Genomic DNA, 22,981 nt, shown 5'->3' with positions numbered 1-22,981 from the left:
TATTTTTATACAACTATTGAAAAAAATAACCAAAAAAACCAATTTAGGAACTAAAAACCTGAGGGCCAAATTGCTTATGCAAATGCACATTAATTTTCCTTTTCTTTACATCTTTTACATGGCTGCATATTCTTTTCACTCAAAATATGGCAAAGAAACTTGCAGCACACTCGTAAGATACAAGATATTTCTAGCTTTGAATCAGTTGAGTAGAAATGGAGGAGGGCAACATGACTGAATAAATTCACTGATGATAATTCAAGAGGAGTGAGATTATTCCAGCTACTGACTTATCCTCAAACAACTTCCAGATGTTTGCTAATGCCTCCATGATAACTCCTTCCTATTTCCTTAACAGCGACTTCTGAAAAGGGTACATCTCAAGCAAAATAAACTCTCCAAAACTCAAAAATATATGTATGAAAATTACATCTATGTATCTGTGTGTATATATATATATATATACACACACAAGGAACAGGAAAAACATATCATGATATATTTTTTTTATACATAGGGTTTTTTCCTAGCAGATTTTCCTGCAATGTAGATCTTTGGGTGTTCTGAAGGTTTGCCAACAATAAATTCCAAATTTTTTGTTTTTTAATCTAATAATAATGAAAATACAGGACAGTAAATATTTTACTTTATCTCTCTAAAATAGAACCTTGTTTTAACTCAATGTTTCTTAATTTTAAAAACACTAGAGAGAGATTACTAAAAAAGTTTTGATTTTCTATTTTTTTGTATTTTAAGAGAACTATATTAAAATTTTGAGAAAATAATAATTTAAAGCAGATTTCCTTTTATTTCATTTACTTAACTTTGCCTGTTTGTGTACCAGATTTAACTTTTGCATAGGTCATATTACTGCAATCCCTTTCTAATTAAAAATGAGACCTTCTGAAGACTGAAGACTTGGAAATGTTTGAATATTTGTTTTCAACTGACACATTCTGTAATATGAATTATTCTGAATTGCAAATCAGAGGCACAGTTGCTAGTGCTAGTTTTTATATCTAAGCATGTATTTATATGTATTTACATGAGACCTGTTAGTGTTGTTTTATTAACAAGTGCATGATAAATGTTAATATTTTATTGTTGGAGGTAAGGAGAAAGTGAAATAGGAAAATAAATGACAAGAGCTCCAGCAAATGATTGCTGAAATAGACAGCTGAAACTTGCATAAAGCTTTTATGTTTTGCAATGTAAAAAAATGAAAGCGTGTTCATGTACACTGCTGAAGTTTAGTTTTTATATATTCAGAGAAAAAAAAATTTAAAAAAACCTCAAATCCCGACCTAAATCAGAGTAAATTTAATTCACAGTTCTCATAATTCACCAACACCTGGAGTCCAAGACCATGAACTGAGCAGCATCTGCAGGTGACTGGCCCGAGCAGCCCACCCCTACAAGCACAGAGAAGGGCTGGTGGTACTGCTGCACACACAGCTCTGAGACAGCAGCACATCATGCTGGGTTTTGCTCATCTTTTACTGTGCTGTACCATCACCAGCCCACTAAACTGCACCCACCAGAGGCCCTCAGACTCAGACAACCATTCTTACATGAACTGCCTTTTCAGGCAACATAAGAGTAAAACATTTGGATAGCCAAAGGGCTTTTGGATGATGAGCATCAAGCCGAAATCAGAAATACAAGGCAAAAGGTCACTGAATACCAAAGTCCTCAGAAAGGGAATCCAACTTCTGAATCACACTATGCACACACCACCTCCAAATTGCCATTCTCATGGTAAGAAACTTTTCCCCAAGCCTTTCCTGGAAGGCCTCCATGCTAATCTGCACAAATTGAAAGAAATCTTTCCTTTGTTGGAGAACAACAGTGATTCATTCACTGCATAATTTAATGGTCTGGAGAATCAGGTGGTGGAGGCAGAAAGGCATGTAGAGGTAATTGAGTCTGAAATCATTGATCTGAAGAAAATGGAACCAGAGCACAAATCCATTGCCAGCTGTAATCAGATCTTGTGCTCACAGAAGAAATAGAACAAATAGAAAACCAGGTACAGCTGAAGACAGGATGGAAAGGGATGTCTCCCAGAGGGAGCTTACTATTGACCCTTACAGGACTTCCAGAGACCCAGAAACAGAGAGGGCATCCAGAAAGGTTTCCTCTGAAATCATGGGACTGATGAAAAGCAAACTGTTGGTATTCTTTGCCATTAGAGCAGGGCAAACTATTCACCATAAATAGTTTTTTCACTGAGATGTAGTCTCTTTCTTTTTCGGACATAATTTTTCACACAACGTATCATTATTTCTACATGGTTACTGCTGCTATCAATTATTTGACAAGTGGTTTAGGTGGAAATATTTTGGTACATCATTTACTCATGAAACTACATGCTGGAATGTAGCTTGAGGATTAGATATGTTAATCAAAATTTTAAAGGCACTCTGATTGAAACCCCATGTACAGTTTTATTCTCTGAATAAATAAAAATTACTTTTAGAGTCTGGTGTCCAATTCTAAACATTTTTAATTTTAAATTCAACATTATTTATTTTCACATTAAAATCTCCAGAATCTATTAAAAGAAACTATTTCTCTTAACTATGAATAGTCAGCTTGACAATGTTGATTAGCTATGAACTTGCAGTTTTAATCCTCTAAAGGGTTACTGACAGCAAGAAGAATGTATTTATTTTACAAATAGGCTATGAGAGAGACCATGCCAAATACTTAATTCTACAGATTTGCCAATTTCATGGATCTACAGTCTGGCTACATGGCACAAATGATGTTGAAAAGAACTGTATAAAAAAATTACAGATATTCAATAAGGTGAAATAGGATAAATTCTACTTCTGACTCCTCAGATGTGTCAAACAAGTAATTGAAAAATTGTTGCTTTCTGTGTTACTGCTCCAGCTTATGCCCAGTCACCATCTAAAAATTTACCACTCAAATATATCAGCAAATAATAGCTAAAAGTTTATCAGTGCATCAAACAGCCTCTGTATTAAGCACTTTAATAGAAGCATAATTTACTAAGAGCTTTGAACTTGCTTCAAGTTACACAAGAAGGGGAATGCAAGAAAAGCATTCAAAGGCTGTATTCCCCAAAGCAGTCCAGTATCCAGCTCTGGGGATGGCTCAACCATAGGAGAATCATTTGGGCAACTATAGTGGTGGTTCCTGAGATGATGCATGCTCTAAGTGAACTTAGCGAATGGGCTCTTATATAATTTCTGCTGACCCAAAAGAGTCACATCTGCACTTCTAATTGGCATAATGGTTTGATTATTTTATCAAATGACTGAAAATGGTGGTTGCTTTCAGTTGCTTTCAATCCTCCAACTTTGGCTTTAAAAGAGTTTTCATGATTGCAAAGAAAAGCTTAAAAAGGTGACTTTAAAATGTTCAAATCCCCAATGGCAGGTGAAAAGAAGTTATAATATTTTTACCACATACTTTGAATTTAATATATTAAATAGGGATACTTGAAGATGAGGCCTTAGTTAAGCCAGCCTTCACTTTTAAAGATATAGGAACAAACCAATTAATCCCCTTCTGTGCTTTAGGACCTTCTTGACAACCTAAGGTTAGTGAAAACATTTCAGTGGGGGGTTTTGGGGTGTGTTTTAAAAGGCAGATGAGCGTTGCAACAGAGTTCCCTCTCATTTGAGAATATTCTGATGGGTAGTTTATCCCTCTGAACTCCTGCTTGAAATCTGCCCCAAAGCAGAGAAAATAATTTTTTCTGAGAAATGCTACAAATAATTTTTTGGGGAATATTTTTTTCTTATAAAAATTATCATCTGTTTCACAGAAGAGAACATGTCTAAGGGGCTACAAGTGAACTATCAGCCTTAATAAAAATGCTGAGCTGAAGGACTGAAAACCACCAGAGAAATAAAAAAGGCCAACACTTTTCATGGAAAGACAACAATTTTACCATAAGAGCAGAAATCTACAAAGCAGGTAAGTGGAAGAAACAGACTGTAACTAGTAAAAAGTTTGCCAGAAAAACAACCCCATTGTTTTTGGAGGAAAGAATGTAGCATCATCAAAAATAGTAAAATAAGACAACAAGCAAGAAAATAGAAGAAAATAGGTATTTAAATATTTTCAAGTAAGAAACTGTTTGGCTAAATTTATCATTCACATTTAGATTAGTAAAATGAAGTGTTTACATGATCTACACTGATAAATGTGTTGTTCTGCTAAGATCTTATTTTTTAACCTTTGAAATAACTGATATTTTAAAATGTTAAAAATAAATATTGATGTCTTCTCTGTGAATGTCATTTATCTATACAGGGACTTCCTAAAAGTCAAATTATCATTTCATGAGATCTTACTGCCTTAATATTCTTAACTGTTGATCTAAATATTTTCTGTCATTTTCTGCCCAATGGACAAATTTGTTGAACTAGTTATAAAGGGCTTTTTCATGCACTTTCAGTCACCTTAAACAAAAAGGCCTGACAGGAGACACTGATGTTGAAAACAAGTAAGTTTCATAATTGGCTGAAAGCTTATACTTGATGTTTCTCCCAGAAGAGCACAAGGGCTCCTTATTAAAAACATAATAAAGGTAAGGATGAGTTCTTTGTTTGGTACAATGGAATATGATGACAAATTAAAGAGTTGTTCAAACAGATCAGGTTTAGGAAGGCCAACAGCCAAATCAAACAGTGAGGGCTGGTAACATGGATGGGAACAGCACATTATCATGCCTCTGGGGATGATGGATTCAGATTATAATTCTTGCACTTAGTTTTATATCTGGGAATAGTTCATATGCCAACAAACTGATTGTAGCTGTAACTTCCCTTATTGCCCTACTACAACACCTCTAGGGTACTTCTGTTAGTAGAAACAAAGCAGTCCATTGCTTACAGGAGAAAGATTAAAGGATAAAAGATTTAAGAGAAAGGACAAACTTATTACAGTTTTTTATATACAATACTACAACCAGTGTAGCTGCTTCAGTTTCAGTAGTCTGATGAGTGTTTCACATTATCCATAAAAATCAGCCTTGCAAGAGCATTGCAAACTAGCAGTACTTGGTTATCCTCCCATCTTCCATTCCTCTGATTCCAGGGTTGCATATCACATAGTTGATCAGCTCTGTATTTTAATTCCCTCAAAACTCTGGGGCATCTGCCACACAATCCCATCCTTTGTTCTTTTTCTTTTTTTTTTTACCCTTAAAAATTCTCTAAACATTTCCCAGTCAAAAATCAGCCCACAGATACATCTTCTGTGCCAGACAAGATTATGCAGTGCCTAATAGGTACTAAGAGTCTTTTAATATAGGTCATGACAGCTTTTCCTAAAGAAATAAAAATTGTGAACAAATTAGGCTCTACTTTCCCACAATAGCTGAGTTTGGGGAAAAAACTAAGTTTGAAAAGCTGAAAAAAGTCTGAGAAGCCTGAAAAGCATATCTGTGTATTTATTATTTGTGTCAGGTTCACCTGAAGAACAGCCAATTGGCAATGTGCCATGCGTCTTAATAATCTGGCTGCCAACTTTATTCTTGGATGCCAAATGTTCCCCATGGTTTGATTCCACATAGGTTCTTTCTTACACAGTAGAGTGACAGGTGATGTTTGATTGTAAATGCCAAACATTCCAGTATCATACTGAAGTTTGAAAAAGGAGCATAGATTTGTCATACAAACCTCTCCAAATGAATGGCACAAGAATTAAGAAATGATGACCTAGCTTTCCACATCATCATACAGGCAAGATTATTTTACAAGTAAAGTAACTCCTAATTTTTGCATCTTAAAATGAGAAGCCTTGTACAAAAGTTAAAATATCTCTAAGAGTAACAGCTCTTTTATCATATATGATACATGCCAGGAATTTTCTATGAGGTATTATTATCTTTTTCAAATCTCTCTTTCTTCTTTTTAAATGCACACAAAAATCTGGAACCAATGTATGTTATTTCACAGCTGTGAATACTCTACTAAAGCATACTTGAAATAAACTATTCGCACTAGTCTTTCTAGAGAAACTATGCTTTATTCTTAAGATTAGACAGTCAGGAAAATGAGTATTCTTCTAAACATATTACTGTAACTGAGAACATGGAGACAATCTTAAAATAGCAACAATTGTAATAAACAATAGTGGTTTTAGTAATAGACTATATTTTTAAATGTCAGTAATGGTATTTTTAAACAAAAAGCTAGCAATATACTCTAAATATGTGCTATGAAGAACATTAGCATGTAGCTGCCAGACAAACTCAATGAATGATTTCAGTATTGAATTATGAAATCATTGTGTTTGATATTATTACACACATACAATTCAGATCTGATGCAGATCACGTTCAAGAAGAATTCCAAGCAGCCTGAGCTCATCACTAATCCTAGGCCAAGCAAGATTTATAGATATTAAATAAATCTATGGATTATACCTAGTTCTAGCAGTTTCTATTCAGATGTGTAATTCTTTGCTCATTGTGACAAAAGCACGGTTAAGGTAGAATAGAAAAAGTTGTTTTTTCTTTTTCTCTAAACCATAGAGATATGCAAGAACACACCCAGGTATCATTTTCAAAGAGATGAGCACAAAGTGTCATGTACAGGTTCTTCTTTCACATCTGTTCTACATCTGTTCACTTAATGTTTGTTTTTATAGATCAACTCCTGATGTTCAAAATACTCGTTTTCTCACGGACACAAGAGAACATATGATAAATCCTCTTACCCTTAGCAGGTAAGTTTGGCAGTCACTGACATAATCATACTCCAGTCCATCAAAGGTGTAATAATGCCTGTCTCCATAAATGGTGCACACAGCAGGGCAGGGGTAACTGGTGCAGTTGAAGACGCCTCTCCGACAAACACTGCAAGGAAAACCAGCAAAAAGTATCTCCTCTAATGGCAGTCATTTGCTGTATATTTTCAAGAAAATGCTTTCTTGTGTTTTTTATTTCAAATCACACAGAAATCCATGAATGGAATAAAATTCTCAGACCTTGAAATAGAGAGCTACACTGTGAATTGCTTCTGAAGATACTGACAATGCTATGGCAAGAAATGTTGAATATTTTGCCATTAGCCCATATGTACAATAAAAATGCATTAAAAATAAATGCAAAATCTCAAACTTTACAGAGTTTATGCAAATATTTCCATCACTGCCTCCAGTATAGATAAGGCACAATGCCACAACATGCTTGTTCCTAAGACATCAGTAGACTATTTTTTCTAAATTTTGATAAAGGTTTGCAAATTTTCAAAGGAAAATTCCTACAGCTACCTGTAAAATTTATGGGTGTCAGACAAATATGGAATGAGTTTTAGAAATCTATGCTGATATTTTGCAAGATTACTTTTCCTGTCTGCTACATTCAGTGGCTTACATAAATTTGTAGGAAAATAGTTCTATTTTTGCTTGTGTAAGTGTAAATCCTCAGGTTGATTTGCCAGTGTGTTTTTTAAGTGATTAAAAGCTGACATGCCAACTTTTTTCCGTTATTAAATATATACTTGACTAATATATATATTTTTTGGCAAGAAAATTAGCATATCTTTATTTTTCCCCTTGGTTGTCTTTCATTATATTCTATTCTGCAAAATGCCATGTCTTATTTCAGAGACTAGCAAATATGTGTGGAATTAAGCATTTGCTCTTGACTGCTTTTTAACTTGGATATCTTCAGTTTCCTTTTCAGATCCGAAAAGGCACTCATCCAAAAATCTTCCTGCTTATCCAAGTCTATCAGTAAGCCTAATAAAAGATATATCCTGTAACTATCTAATAAACAAGATATACATTTTTTCAAAATACTCAACATGTTTTCTGTATCAATTTCACTTTGGATCTAGATCCAGATGATCTGAAAGTAAGCCATATGAACTCACCATGTGTAACATGGAGTAGCTATAACTTCTCCAGACAGAAATTCTCTGTCTTTCCAGGTGCATGGACAACTGTCAGGAATATAACATTTCCCTCTGTGCTCAGCCATCCTTCAAAACAAAAGAATTACTAAGATGAAAGAGTAAATCCTAAACATCAATGTAACTTAATGTGTAGTGTATTGTTGAACCCCAACAATGGCAGTCAGTCTTCCATTCAGCCAAGGAAAATTATTTCATCAGGAAAAGCTGTCCAAATCAATCTCCACTGTGCACAGATGAAGACCTCACCAAGCTCACAGCTGCAGCTCTCCTTCTATCTAGGAAGGGGTGTGTTGGTGTGGGCAGCAGTTCCCATGCAGGAGTGTTGGTAGTGTAGGTATTCCCCTCTGAAAACTCCAGAGTATCTGGGCACCATGTGAGCTGCTGAGGCCGGACTGTCCTTCCCTCTCAGCTGCTCTCTTGTCCTGCTGTGCCAGGAAAGCAGCTGGACTGGATTGCCTGCTCCTCTGCACAGCAGGGCCTGTCCTGTTTGAGTGCAGAACAGTGTGCTGGCCCAGGGCATCCTGCTGCAGTTTAGGAAGAGCAGTGGTGGAGGTTACTTGCCTACACAAGGGAAGTTGAAACCACTAATAAGATCAAGACAAAACAGGCATTTAATGCAAAAAGTGACAAATCTAATGAGATCAATAAGCGACCCAGATATATGGTCAACCACATGTTTGCTATCTCATTTCCACCTATTTAGCAATCTTAACTTTCTTAGGAAAAATGCTACTGACACTCCCAGTGCTATTCTTTAGGAGGGCAATTTCTGGAGTTGCCATGCAACACGTGACTTGAACAATCTAGAGATTGTTTCACTGGAAGTTGAAAGGAATACACAGTTTTGTTTTCTTCACCCCATTACTAGTTCATTAAACAGTGATTGGCTCTAAATAAAAGAGTCAAGTGTTCAGAAAATTTCTTAAGGATAGGAAAACACCAGAGCAGATGGCTTGGGAAGGTACTTAGTCTCTGTCAATAAAAGCTAAATGCCTCCCAAGAATAACATGGGTATTGCTGATGTTGCCTAAAGGCACATTAATATAGCCCCATGAAGTCCTTTTCCACACTACTTGATGCTTCTGCAACTCAGTTTAGCTTCATATCTCCAGCTCAGTTTAAGGGTGACTTTCAGTCTACTTTTGGGTATCTTTTATCTATTCAACTTCTAAAATATATCAGAGACTTCCAGCATTTCTAATTCTTCATCATCTCTTCAACTTCTGAATAAAAGAATGACAAGCTGCTCTGCAAGAGCTTTAACAGAAAATTCAAACCATTTTTACTTTATAAAGATCATTTTTTGCATACTAGAGTCCATCACTTCATAGTTTTCCAAAGGAAAGGTTTCAATACCATGCACAAACTTCTCTACTTTACAACACCATAAACACCCAGGATGCCAGAATAAGGTGCCGGTCTCCAGGAGAATTCAGGATTCCACCCCAAAAGCTTAGGTCATTCAGTCAAACAATGGGTAGTGGTAGAAATAAGGTGGGAAAGGAGATCCAAAGAGAAGAACAGCAACTTAATAGAATTTTAATAAACATTTTACTATAATGTCTCACAACAAGTTTTAATGACTTGTCCACTAAGATTTAATAGCAGGAGATATATGTTTAACATTTTCTTGCATAAAAAAGAGACCTTTTGAAACTAACTTTTAGGATAATACAGCTGGCCCTTTCCTAGTTAAAAGCCATACTTGCTTTTTGGAACCATGAGGCTGAAAGGGATAATTAAGTACAAATTAACAACGAGGACACTCCTAAATGCACTAAGTGCTTTACACTTACTTTTCAACGTAATAGCAAAAAGAGTGTTTATTTTCTTATGCAATAAAAAGAAATAATTAATGTTTTACTCTATTATTTGATAGAAACTTAGGATTTTGCTTCACAGTACTCCTGCTATATTTCAGAAAATTATCAAGTAATACTCAACTAGAAATTGCATGACTGAGAGCAAGGCTTTAGCTCTGAAAATTTCTTCTAATTTTCAAATGAACTTCCAAGTCATTACTACTAGCTTGATTTCATGCAAATATCATGGTGATGTATCAGTCTATTACTAGTTTATTACTTTCACAGATTCATGCATTTTTTGTGCTAAAAATAATTATTTATTCCCATAAGACTAATGGTCCTGAAAGCTAAGTTCTCAGTTGAGGCAGAGTTTTAGAGGACTACAGAATACCAGGCAAGAACTAAGGAAATCTTAAATAGCCAACCCTGACATCTATACCTTCACCAGTGCTTAGTCATCTATGACCATCACAAATGACATCACAAGTGACAGTCTCTTTTATACTCTGATCTGTACACAACTGTCAGGAAACCACTGGCTACACACACAGTGAAATAAAATGGAAAGGTGGGGAAAAAGGGATTATTCCACCTGAGACAAGCAGCAATTACAGCAATTTGCACAGCATATTTGAATCCTCAATCTGAAAGTGCAGATAAGAGTTGTCAGAAAAGAATGGAAACAAATGGAGGGAACGTGATTAATCCTCACACAAACTACAGATTTTACACTTGGATTTGACCCCTGCCAAGCTCAGCAGACTGTTTCTGGGCACCCAATCCAAATATATGAGCTAAGTAATCAAAAAAAGGACAAAGAGAATGAAGGGAAATAGGGCAGAAACCTTTCCATACACCTGCCCTCCCAGGCTGGGCATCAACTTTGTAAACCTGAGTAGAAATTTAAGTGAGACAAAGGCTTGGGCAGCAATAAGCAGGAGCACAATGGTTTACATCAACTTTTTTTTTTTTTTTTTTTTTTTTCCTTTCATGTTTGCTTTTTACATTCAAATAAACTATACTGTGCAAGTGGTGGAAGCCATCTCCTGTCCAGACATTCCCAAATTCCAGCCAATTGGAATGGTAGTAAGCTGGATATCTGATGGCCTTTTAGCTGTTACTGTGTGTCTGCAACAATTTATAGAACAATAGTTTTAAAATTAGAAGTGCAATACCACTGGAATTCAAAAAGTAAAAAAAAATGTGCAGAGTTGAACTGTGGAAAATATGCATTTGGCTTGTGCTCCAGGTTGTTCCATCAAAGCTTACCCAGGGGGGCAAATGCAGCCACTTGCACAGGGTGGTGAGGGGACACAGGAGAAGTTCATGGCAAGGTTCACACAAGAGATCCCACAATTCACACCTGCTGCTGGTAACCCAGGCACTGGAGATCTGCAGTCATAGTAGATTTTTCCTTCAGGGCATATGTGAACTTCAAATGCAAAATGAAGGTTAAATAAGATGAACTGTTCTTTTACATTGAAAATTTTCTATTGGTTTTCATTTACAGTCTATTTCTTTGGATACAAAGGGAGGTTACAATACAGTTCATATAGGAATGCAACCAGAATAGCAGTCTATAACATAATCTATATTACAGACATATAAAATTTATATACATTCTAATGTAAAAATAAAATTATATGAAGCATCTGGAGCCATCATACCTTAGGCAGAAAAAGCCCTTAGAAGTGGCATAATTTTCAATGTGCTTCTAAATCCATTAGAAATGCATTAAAAATTTACTTTCTAGAAATCAAGATCTTATAGCTTCCTAAACATGGATAGTGAGCCTAATTATAGGTATTCCCATGAGAACACATTGTCCTAGATGTCACATGCAATTATTTATTTCTTTCAATTTCCCAAGTGTCTGAGCAGTACAATTTGTGCTACAGAAAGAGAAGGAAAAAAACCTATGACTATGTGTGCTCCTAACCTCCTATTTTTAAATATATTGTGACATAAAGTATCTCATAATTTAAATACATATGAGAAGAAAGCCAAATTACTATTCATTATAAAATTCTCTATTGTGCAACTTTTATATGGGAAAAGACAGTAATTTACCTATGTTTTCTGTAGTAGCTTCAATACATTTCACTGTTCCATTCAAACATTGACTAGAAAAGAAAAGGAAACCCATGTTTTATTCAGGGGAAAATGTTTTGTAGCCATCATGTTGAAAAAGATTATACAATTCAACTAATTTAAACAACAGAAATTAAAAGGAGAAAGAGGAATGAAATCCAAAAGCTTTTGTTCTGCTCAATATTTTGTTGTTATTTTCTAATTCCTGATCTGTAGAGAGGGCCTAAATTCATGGTTTATGTACTATGTAATTTCCTAATTTCCATTGAAATAAAAAAGAGGTGAGTATGTCAACCCCTGGGAGAATGGAGGGCTGGGTTATTTAGGATACAGGCAGTATTACACAAAATCTTATCCATTATGGTTTACAGAATTTTCCAGGTATTTTGTTAAAATAATCCAGCACATAATCCAATTTATAGTAGGCTCCCTTTACTAAGTATGAAAAGAAAAAAAAAGAATCTTGATACAGCAACAAACTTTCAATCTACATGAGAAAAATTCTCAAACCACTTAAAGTAGTGTCCAAAATGTGATTCAAGAAAGATAGAACTCTTGCACTCAAACCTACCAGGAGCCTGCTGGTGTAGGAAGGATTTCTCCAGGCTGGAGGGCTTTGCCTTTGTAACGACAATGACAGCCAGATCTGTTAAAAAATATTCATGCATTTAGGTAGAAAAGCAAGATGAAATAGGATTTAAGGCCCTCTATTTATCAAGCTACTATGATATGCAGGACTTACTGTAACATTAACTTAATTCATTAACTCAATCCTTATATGTACAATATACTTTGAAAGACAAAAACGTAAAGACAGCACTCAGATTGTATTGAATTCAGTGTCAAAACTCTTATTATCTTCAAGAAAGCCAGGATTTCTCTCAATATTTGTACTTTTTATTTGCTGTTTCTGTGCATTATTCTAATAGAAAGGACTTTTTCTTCTCAGTTATGGGAGTGGAATGAAAGCCTACAGATCCCTTTCAAAGTATTGTTAAAATCTTTGATAGAGTAGCTATCATAGCAAAATCCATTAAATCTGTGATAAGAGCCAGATGGATTAGAAGTAGCAACAGAATTACCTAGAAACCATGAAAAAATATGCAAATAAGAAGTTAGCTCACACTCTTGAATAGTTTAAAACAGTCTTTATGCCTACAGTATGAACTTCACTGATCTCTTCAAAATATATGTTGCAATGAACAGAAATAACTCTGTAACTACCCATACTGGTAAGCTGTAAAATTCTGGGTATGCAACATGCAAAATCTATTTCCTCTCATTGACCATTTCTACCCATTTAACTGAAGAGAATTGCATTGTGAGACAGAAAAAAGACACTTCTAGCTACTCTTCCCATACTATTCCTTACTTTATGGATCTGCTTTACAGATTCCTTCTCACTGTTTTAAAGTGAAGCGGATGTATGTACACACAATAACAGATAAGGCCTCACTATTGATTAATAAGGCAGGATATTAAATCTTGACATCTTGTGTGTTATCATCTCTAGGCAGTCTACATCTTGAGGGAAACAGCAGAAAAGCTACTTTAAATCCTGCTGGAAAGAGGAAAATGTATCCATACATACATTCTATTTTTTATTACTTACATTGATACACAAAAGTTGACCAACTCTTCAAAATACTTCCCATCAGGACAATTACATCCTTCTGCACAGTCATCAGCACAGACATTTGCCATAGAAAGTGAAGCACAGGAATGTTTACAAAAAGAAGAGCACTGATGATACAGCATACCACTGTGACACATCACACCTGGAGGAAAGAGAGGAAAAAAGAAGGGAGAGCAGCATACTCTTAAAATGTGAAAAATAGAAAACAAAGCAGTGTATCATGAAAGCTCAAAAAATTAAAGTGGTCTGTTTTTGCACTGGGTTTAGTAGAAAGCATGAAAAAATCATGCTGTTTTATCAATTTCTTAAGTTAAAAATATTTAGATTAAGGTGGGTTTTTGTTAGAATAATTCTTTGACTGGAATAATCTGTTTTGCAAACAGTAGCTTTTTATTCTTTCTGTATGCTAAATTGCACATCTATCTAGTAATTCAGTCTTCCAAGAGAGGAATAATTGTCCGGCTAAGGCTGAGGCATATATAGCTACATATACATTTACATACATATATATATATATATATATATATATATATACATAACTCACAATATTCATGATTCTGTGAAATTCCTTGTTTTAAATCATTACTATATCCTACTGGTCCAATCTTAGGGAGCCCCTGCCAGCCCAGCTTGCCTTCCCTTAGGGAATGGCTCCACTCCTGCCACTCCCTGGCTACTAATAAAGTATGGGCTACAGGCTTCCATATGACTTAGGGCTTAAAAGAAAGAATTCCATTTCTCTCTGTGACCAATAGAAAGGACAGACCCTCCCTGGGAGGTAGCTCAGGGGTCCCAGCTCAGAAGTCTAACATTATCTTTCTCCCCCAGTACATCAGTACACCATGGCACAATTCTAGTTTTCAGGTAAAAGAAGCCAACCCCTGCATTTTGTGGAGTGAATGAAACTTGTGCAGTTTATCACATTTCTAAAGGACATTCCATTATGGAAATGTCACTCACCACAGTAAGGAAGGTGAGATCTGAAGTCGATGGTGACGCCGTGCTTGCCGCAGACATAAGCGTAGTGCGCCAAAGCATTGCACAAGCAGCTGCTGCCGCATTTGCACGCCTCGAAGCGGCAGAGCTGGTAGTACAAGCCTGGACTGATGTAGGCATGGCAGGGAGCAAAAACATCTTCATTGATGATATCACAGTGTGATGCATACCCAGCTAAGAGAAGGTAACATTGTTTTAGCCAGATCCATTTTAATATAAGTTAGTCAAATGAGTAGCATGAAAATTAAAGGCAAACATACCTAGCTGTGCAATAAACACTTGTTTAAAGCACAATGTCTTTCAGTAAAATTCTATGGTTTAAAATTTATATTACAAGTAACTCCCTCAACAGCAAATTCAACTTAAGATAAAAATAACTTCACTTAAACAGTTATGCCTTCCTCTTATATCACAGGAAATTTAAATTCCAAAATAATATATTTCAAAAGAATAGTTAAAAGAGTTCACCAAAGCTTGGAATATGGTTTTCTTTGTTGACATTCATTTAGCTTTAACATCGTCAATGGCCATGTACTTCCTGGCATGTGGTCTCAGGAAGTGCTACAAAGCAGAGCTTGAGGCCATGCAAATCCCAAGGTGGCTATATACCTTCTAGCACCAACAAACCCTCCTCCAACCCTTTAGCCACTGAAGCAGACTGCCACCACAAGTGGTGGAATAGCTAAGGAACTATTATCCACATCCACTATGTGATGTGGATTTTATTTAAGTCACTTTTGCTGCTAAAAGAATGCACCTCCCCTTCAATCTCCATGTTCATTTTCACGTGCACACATTGACAGAAGAATTTCACATTTTATATATTGTACTAGAAAACTAGCTTCAAGGACTGAACTTGACTCAGTTGAAAATTATCCTGACAAAACAAACATATAATAATTTAATTTAATTATTTTTAGTTTAATCAGGTCAGTATCCTCTCAGACCTGGAAAAGATGCCTGTGCTTATAGCATGGTGTGTATCACCTCACTCTCCACTGCTTTTTCACAGTGATTATTAGAGGATCATAAGAAAATTCGGGATGGAAAGGACCCTCAGAAACTCATGCAGTCCACCCTCCTGCTCTAAGAACCTCACATTTATGTCAAACTCCACCTTCACTGAGGTAGCATAGAACTGAGGGTGAGGCATGAAGGCTCTGAGTTGACCTGGCTGAGAGATCTGGCTGCCTTTAGAAGACAGGCAAGGAAGGCATAAAAACTTTTAGAATGCCCCACATTGTTAAAGATTTATTATTATTCTAGGCTTGCTCCAGCAGGCTTTAAATATGGATAAATCCGACATCTTTAGTGAGCTCTGATGTCTGAAACATTAAAAATATTAGACTACATTCTGTCAGAATTGGCAGCTACAGTCTCCCCATTGTCTTCCTTAATTGAGAAGAACAGCAATGCAAAAAGGCGACAGTGAAAGTTCAGCACAAACCATAGGCATGCCAACCAGCCAAAACTAAATCTTTGCTCAGGAATTTGAACAAATTCAAGGTTCTCAGACTGTCTGCAGCAGTTTTTGTCAGAGAACATAAATAGAGGATAAAGAAATTTTAATGCAATAAGCATGGAGAAGCCAGAGACAGGACTTTTGATCTCAACACTGTCTTCTGTACTTTCTTTATCTACAAACATGCATCATATCTTTCCTCTCAACTGGCACAATTTACCATACATAGTTAGAACCATAGATAGTTAAAATCTGCAGGTATAGTAGACAGCAGAATCTAGTACTCATAGCCAGTACACCTAGCACTAAATGACCTACTAGCTTTTATTTATCAAGTACTTACTTCATTTTACATGCTAAATGTATGGGAAAATGGTCTTTGCCAAGGGAAGGGAAAGGGAAAGGGAAAGGGGAAGGGAAAGGGGAAGGGGAAGGGGAAGGGAAAGGGAAAGGGAAAGGGGAAAGGGAAAGGGAAAGGGAAAAAGGTACACATTTAAACCCAAGGCTGAAATACATGTATGTGCAACTTTTTCACAGAGAAAAGAAAAACTGTCCCATAATAATAAGATATAGCTAAGTCCAGACTCCCATGTGAAAACATACCATTTTGCTGATTCACATTGCAGGGATCAACCACAGGAATATTGACAGGCATGGAGCAAGCTGAAGAAACTTTCCATGCATTGGCATGAAGTTGTGGGGTCCCTTCTATCATCCCTGCTGGAGATCTGAAAAGGAAAATATCAACACTATATATAAATATATATTTTATATAAATATAAAATATCATCCTGCTGACCTTAGGGTCTACATGGGTGAGGATGTAAGTTGATTAAAAAGGCTTAGATGTATAGTCACATTGAACAGTCAACGTGCCAAAAGAATTTCCATCTCTGTGGTATAAAAGAAGAGAGGGCATATGAAATTTTTTCCTCAATATTTTATTCATGTGAAAATGTTCCTACACTCCAAGTCTGCTGTGCAGACAGGTTTTGTGACATTACAGCTTGAGGAATTTTGGAGGAATTATGGTAAAAATAAGGACAGTGTGCCCTTCTAACTAAAATATTCCTGTGGTTTAGAATTACTTTTTTTTGTACATTAAAACTTGATGTAGGGAGGAAAATCAAGCAGTAGCAGGTGTCAACCATGTGAGGATGATGCAAGTATTATCACTCATTTTCTCAGTGCTCACAAGAGCTCTGACGATAGGGGAGCAACAAGAAAGGGGAAAGTGCACACAAATAATACCATCATCCAGAAACTTCTACAAATAATATGGTACCTTTCTATAATTACTTGGTAAAATAACTTAGAAATATAAAAGCCAAAAATTCAGGCATTCTAAGTGACAACCATTTAAATTAAGACATATTGGTTAATTTAATAAAGTTTGAGCATGTTAATGAAATTAGGCAATCAGGTTATTATGTTCAACAAAACTTTTCACTTGTTATTAAATATTATATAAATGTACAACATGCAACTTACAGAAAATCATCTCTTAAATTTCCATTGTATGTTCCACATAGTCCTAATGTTCTTCTCTTCCATCTGACATCAACTTGAACATAAATCCTCTCTCCATCTTTAGCAAACAGTATCTTCAAACCAAAACTAGTTTTCAGTTGAACAAAGAAAGAAGATATATTCTGAATTTCAATAGCCCCTGAACATAGCAAAAGAAGAACAAAAACAAAGTCACTGAAATCCAACTTCCAGGTTTTACTGGTTTGTGCATTAAACAAAGAAAATTTTGAAAACTCAAAAATGAAATGAAAGCTATGCACAACCTCACCATCAGCCAAATATCCTCACCCATTTTCCATCTGAGCTTATTTCCAGTAACAACACAAATGCCAGCAGGAATGCCAGCTGCTGCAGACAGTAAAAAATCTCACACCTTTCTGTACCTGTGAGTTATCTAGAAACCATGCTTGCATCTCTCTTTTGTTTGTTTTTTTATTTGAAAAGAAAGCAATGCAACTGTAAGCATCTTGCAATGAGAAGGCAAGACAAGAAACCCCTTGTTTCTTAGTCTCCAATGATATTATAAGAGTAAGTAACACATCTGTAAAGTGTATTGAATTTTTATAGAAGGTTCTTGCCACTACTGACATGACACCAGTTCAGCTCCTTCCTTGGACTGTATGTGAACTAAGCCCCTATCAAATTCCCAGCTTTCCTTCCCAGCAAATCCATTGTGTGAGGAAATGGAAATTTCACAGTCACAGAACTCATTTGCTACAAACTGTTGGGCTACTTGCAGCTGAAGGATTAAAGCAGATCTACCTTTACAAGCAGCCTCTACACATGCACACACACACAGACTCAGATGCATAAACCAAGAGAGGAAGATGAAATCCTTAAAGATGTCCTTAGGGAATCAGACTTACTAGATAGACACAATTACGAAGAGTGTGACAACAAAATATTTTTCATAGATAATATTTTTTGCAGACTGTGGAAAGAGACAAGTGAATAGGGACTAACACAAAAGAAATAAAGTTGTCAATCAAATTATGAAGCAGAACTGTCAACATAGAGCATAACTGAGCTATGAAACTCATTGCCGTAGAAAGCTGTGAATGCCAAAAGTAGTGTTATGACTGGACAAATTCAATAAAGAAAAGACATAACTGCAATCACCAGCACAGAACTCCCTAAACTCTGTTTCACCGAAGGCTGAGTAAGAACTTTACTCTAACATCAGTCTTTTAGAAAGAGACTAAAATTCCAGTAATTGGTCTCCGTAAATTTCAAATTTAAATTTTAAATTTAGCAATATAATTTCTACCTTCAGTGCCTAATGTTGTAACATGTTTTAAGGCAGGTTTATTTCATTATCCTTTCCAAATATGTGCAGTAACCTGTCTGAAATCACAACATAAGTCAGCAGTGAAATCAGTATAGATCCCATGGAGCACATGGATTCTATTCCATCCTATTTAGTCTAAAAAGCTTTAAACAAGCTAGACCTTAGCATCAAGATCACTTCACCTCCTTTCTTTCTCTTACCTCTCTCCCTCTAAACACAAACAATTTCTAGTTACTCTGTAAGATAAGAAATGCAAAGAAATGAGGGCATAATGAAGAATTGTTTCACAGATGATAAAAGTAAATTTCTATACTTATTTCTAATGTTCTAGGAAGTGATCATATCCTTTTATAAGTTCTGTTTAAAGAAATTCCTTTTTCATAGATTGGTATTAAAAAGTTTTGGGAGCATATAAGAGACAGAATATGAACTCTGATTGATCCATGCACTTTTTTTTTCTCCATGCACTTCTTACCATTGAGGTTAAAAACTTGGTTAGGGACAGTTTGGATTTGACCATATCTTGTGAGAGTTACTTGTTTCCTCACATCATCTTCCAGAACTAGCGTTATAGACTCAATGCAGGCATGGTCAAAGTTCTAAGTGGAAACAATTTTCACCATCAGAAATAGGCAATGACATTAAAATTACCATGGAAAACAGAATCAAATGAACAAGGGGAAAAAAACATATAGAAAGGAAATATCAAAACTCTCATTAGGTAAATCAGTTATAAACTATTGTTCAAAGCATCAAACAAAGCAGTCAAAATTGTATGCACAATATAATAAAACATTGCTTATCCATATCCTAAGAGAATGCATTTTAGCTATTAAGGCAGTCTTGTAGTAAATGGACAGAGGTCCCCAGGAACTGATACTGGGTTCAAAATTCCACATATGAATGGCCACCCTGGGTACTGCTCACTGATGTGAGGGCATTGGTAGAGCAAGAGTCTGACCCTACCTAAATCAAGCTGCTGCAACCAGAGCACAAATGCAGGAACGCAGAAAAAAGAAACTTTGGTATGCATTAAATGTACTGAGGATCTCTGATTACAGACAAAAAGCAAATTCTCCAGTATAATATTATAATAATTTATAAATATCTGACTATTGAAAAATTGTGACCTACAAATTATGTCACACACATCATTTTAGTGTGCAATTCAGGCAGAATTTATGAAAGGAAATACAGGACAAAGGCCAACACAGAATTATCTGAAACCAAGCTTATTATGCTCCCCAAGGACCCTTCTGTTTCCATCCAGAAACTTTTCAAGGTGCCTAGAGTTGCACAAAGGGTTACTACCAGTGGGCAACCTTACTTTTCAGTGGCTACCTAACCAACCAATTCATGCTTGAGACCACCTGAAATTCAGAAACAGCTGTCTCAACACCAATGCAGAAGGAGGTGCTTACAAGAATAGAGGCACCAGCTCACCATCAAGTTTTTGAAGGGAGGGTATGAGAGACAGTCCCAGAGCAGGGCACTGCTCCCTTCTGAGGTGTTCAGACATCCCTGTCTTTACCTCACATGGTCAGCTGTGAGTCAGTCTCAAAGCCCCTTTTTCTGAGAGCCTAACAGCATCATTAAATCCACTTTCACAGGTAAGTACTCTTTATAAGCACCTTTATTCCTAAAACCTCTTGTTGAATGTCTGTCAAAATGTTTTCAAACAAGTATGTGTGATGCCTAGTTTCATAAATGGTTTTCTAAAAGGCATTGTTCCAGCAAATTAAATATATTATAATATATCAAATAAAAATCTAAAGCTACTAAAAAACAAAAAAACAAAAAAAACTTGCCTAAATAGTGATATATTAAACCTACAGTGCTGCCAACAGCAGCTTTTCCAAAGCCTAACATCTGTTGGTAGCATAACTAAAGGTGTTTATACAACTTTTATGTGCATAAATTAGTTATTCTTTAGACTTGATCCCAGTAAAATTGCAATAGCTTTTATGAAGGGCAGTATAACGTGTAGCAACACAAACAGTTACAAAAAGGAGCTGTTAAATGGTTTCAGTTTATATTTTCTATTTCACATAACCAAGCAGTTATAAAAATCAGAAATCAGAAGATTTTCTGAAATACGGATGGATCTGATTGTTTCAACATTTCAGAAAAAATGTGACTTACCTGCCCACAAGGTGCTTTTTGTAAAGTGATTGTGAATTTGCTTTTTCCAGTGCCTTTTACCAAAATGTACTGGCAAATCCCAAGAAAGGTGAAATGACGTCCATCAAATGTCGTGAAATGAGAGCTGCCTGTGATGGAGCACTCAGCTTGAGAGAAAAAGTATAAAGAATGTTCACTTGTATTATTATTCTGCAAATTATGTAAGAGAGGAAAAAAAAAAAGAAACTTTCTTCTGATTTCTAGGTATATAACCCAGGGTAACTTTAATCTATCTAACAATAATGGCATTTAGAAACAAATTATGCTAGAAATATCTATTTCCAGCAGATATGATCTCACAAAGAACACATCCATGTTCAGCATCTTTTGGTTCTAACCAGGTGAGATGTCTCTGACTAAAACACAAAAGAATTTTTTCTTCGTTACAATTCAGAAGTATCCTAGAATCTTTTCATCTTTTTTTTTTTTTTTTCCATGGCTCAGTATGAAAGAGGACAAGCCTCTTTCTCCATCCTTCCATTATGGAACTGCTTGTTACCACAGGTATGAAGGGGATGCAGGTGTCATCAGGGCTCATACTTTTGGGGTTTTTCCAGTTCAAATCAGGAATGTGCTGCTGAAGCAAGTCTCCAGCTCATCCCCACTTACCGCACTTTTATTCACACCATGGGGTAGCATCTGGGCACATGAACTAGATCCATTTTGGCTGCAGGAGGTGCTCTGTGGGAGCACATTTAACCTGCTCCCACTACTAACAGCAACTCAATCCCTAGGACCAGGCCTAGGGTAGTCATAATGAGCCCTCCACATGCACATACAACACTCACAAAACATAAAGAGTGGTTCTCTTTACATTACAGATCCACTGTCAGGCCTTGTTTAGCAACTGTTAAGCCTTATTACCTCATTCAAAGAGGGCTCCTTAATTTGTAAAAAAATCTCTTTCACAAACTTCATTACGTAATCTTGTCTGAGGTACGGAAATATCAAGTGAATTTCACCACCTGCCTGCTGCATGTTCCTCTGTGTAACTCACTAGAGACATGCTATCTTTAAAGATGAAGATCATTACTCAAACATGAACTGCTATTACAAGAGAGAAAATCCAGCCCACAGCATCAGAATGATGATTTTCTTATTACTTACAATAAAGTTGCACCTATAAGTGAGGAGATCTTATACCTGGCCTAGGTACTCCACAGGCAGTAAAAATACACCATCTGTGGCAAATAACCCTGAGCATAAGCAAGAGATAGAAAACATCTCTGAGGTAGGGGAAGCAAGTGGGAAAAAGCAGTATGATCAGGTAAATAACAGCTTCATTCCAGCTGGGAAAAAGCAGTATGATCAGGTAAATAACAGCTTCATTCCAGCTGGCCCACAGCTACTGTCAATATACACCTGCTTAGTCTTTCTTCCTAAATTGGTGGCCAAAAGCCTTGGATCATATATGGTTCTGTTGTCATCAGAAAAGTTTATCATTTTTGTTAAGAAGTGAGAAAAGAGTAATGAAATGCAAATACCTGGACAATCATGATCAGTGCAGTTCCAAATGCCACCAACACAAATACTAAAAAGAAAAATCACAAAACAGAGAAATAGTGTCCTGATCTTTAGCAAAAGAAGTAGCTTTGAGTTAATTAATATCCCTTGAATTCACACAGAATAGCCTGTATATTTTAATGATATACAGGCTTCAGACTGTAAAACATAGACAGTAACCATTATTTAAAATTTAAGTGTGACTATGATGTTAAACTAACTATGAACAGTAGTTTAGGGAGACTAAACAAATAGGCTTTCACATACCAGTTGCTACATTCTTGTTCAATTTTTGAGCCTACAGGGAAAGCAGTTCCATGATAAATACAAGGGCAATTCGACAAAGAGATACAAGTTCCATTTTCCATAATGAGACCTATTGGGAAAGAAGTTAATAAATGACATATAAAACAAATTAACGAACCCCAGAGCACTGCTCTTCCCCCATCTGACTCAAACATTCCAGTCTGCCAGAAGGTGATGACATCAGTCTTAAACAAGGACCAGCAAAACCAGTTGCCCAGTGAGTGCAGAGACCTCAGAGCTCAGCTCCCTCAACAAGAAATTGTCACTCTGAATTGTTGC

At 36.0% G+C, this 22,981-nt stretch overlaps 1 protein-coding gene across 1 annotated transcript in view; it reads right to left on the bottom strand.

Annotated features, from left to right (window-relative positions):
• The window catches only part of OTOGL (otogelin like), a gene marked incomplete at its 5' end in the record, with an annotated part of 86,043 nt that overhangs the window by 48,602 nt on the left and 14,460 nt on the right, over window positions 1-22,981 (bottom strand). Inside the window, 13 exon segments of the mRNA XM_079303109.1 lie at window positions 6,703-6,841; window positions 7,863-7,970; window positions 10,979-11,141; window positions 11,780-11,832; window positions 12,372-12,446; window positions 13,413-13,578; window positions 14,397-14,606; window positions 16,498-16,622; window positions 17,386-17,563; window positions 19,188-19,311; window positions 20,855-21,000; window positions 22,378-22,424; window positions 22,664-22,772. Of these exon segments, the coding sequence (XP_079159235.1) occupies window positions 6,703-6,841; window positions 7,863-7,970; window positions 10,979-11,141; window positions 11,780-11,832; window positions 12,372-12,446; window positions 13,413-13,578; window positions 14,397-14,606; window positions 16,498-16,622; window positions 17,386-17,563; window positions 19,188-19,311; window positions 20,855-21,000; window positions 22,378-22,424; window positions 22,664-22,772 (1,643 nt within the window).

The sequence above is a fragment of the Erithacus rubecula genome (genome assembly GCF_903797595.1).
Source record: "Erithacus rubecula genome assembly, chromosome: 4".
Lineage (NCBI taxonomy): Eukaryota > Metazoa > Chordata > Aves > Passeriformes > Muscicapidae > Erithacus > Erithacus rubecula.
This window is presented reverse-complemented; position numbering and strand designations above follow the sequence as displayed.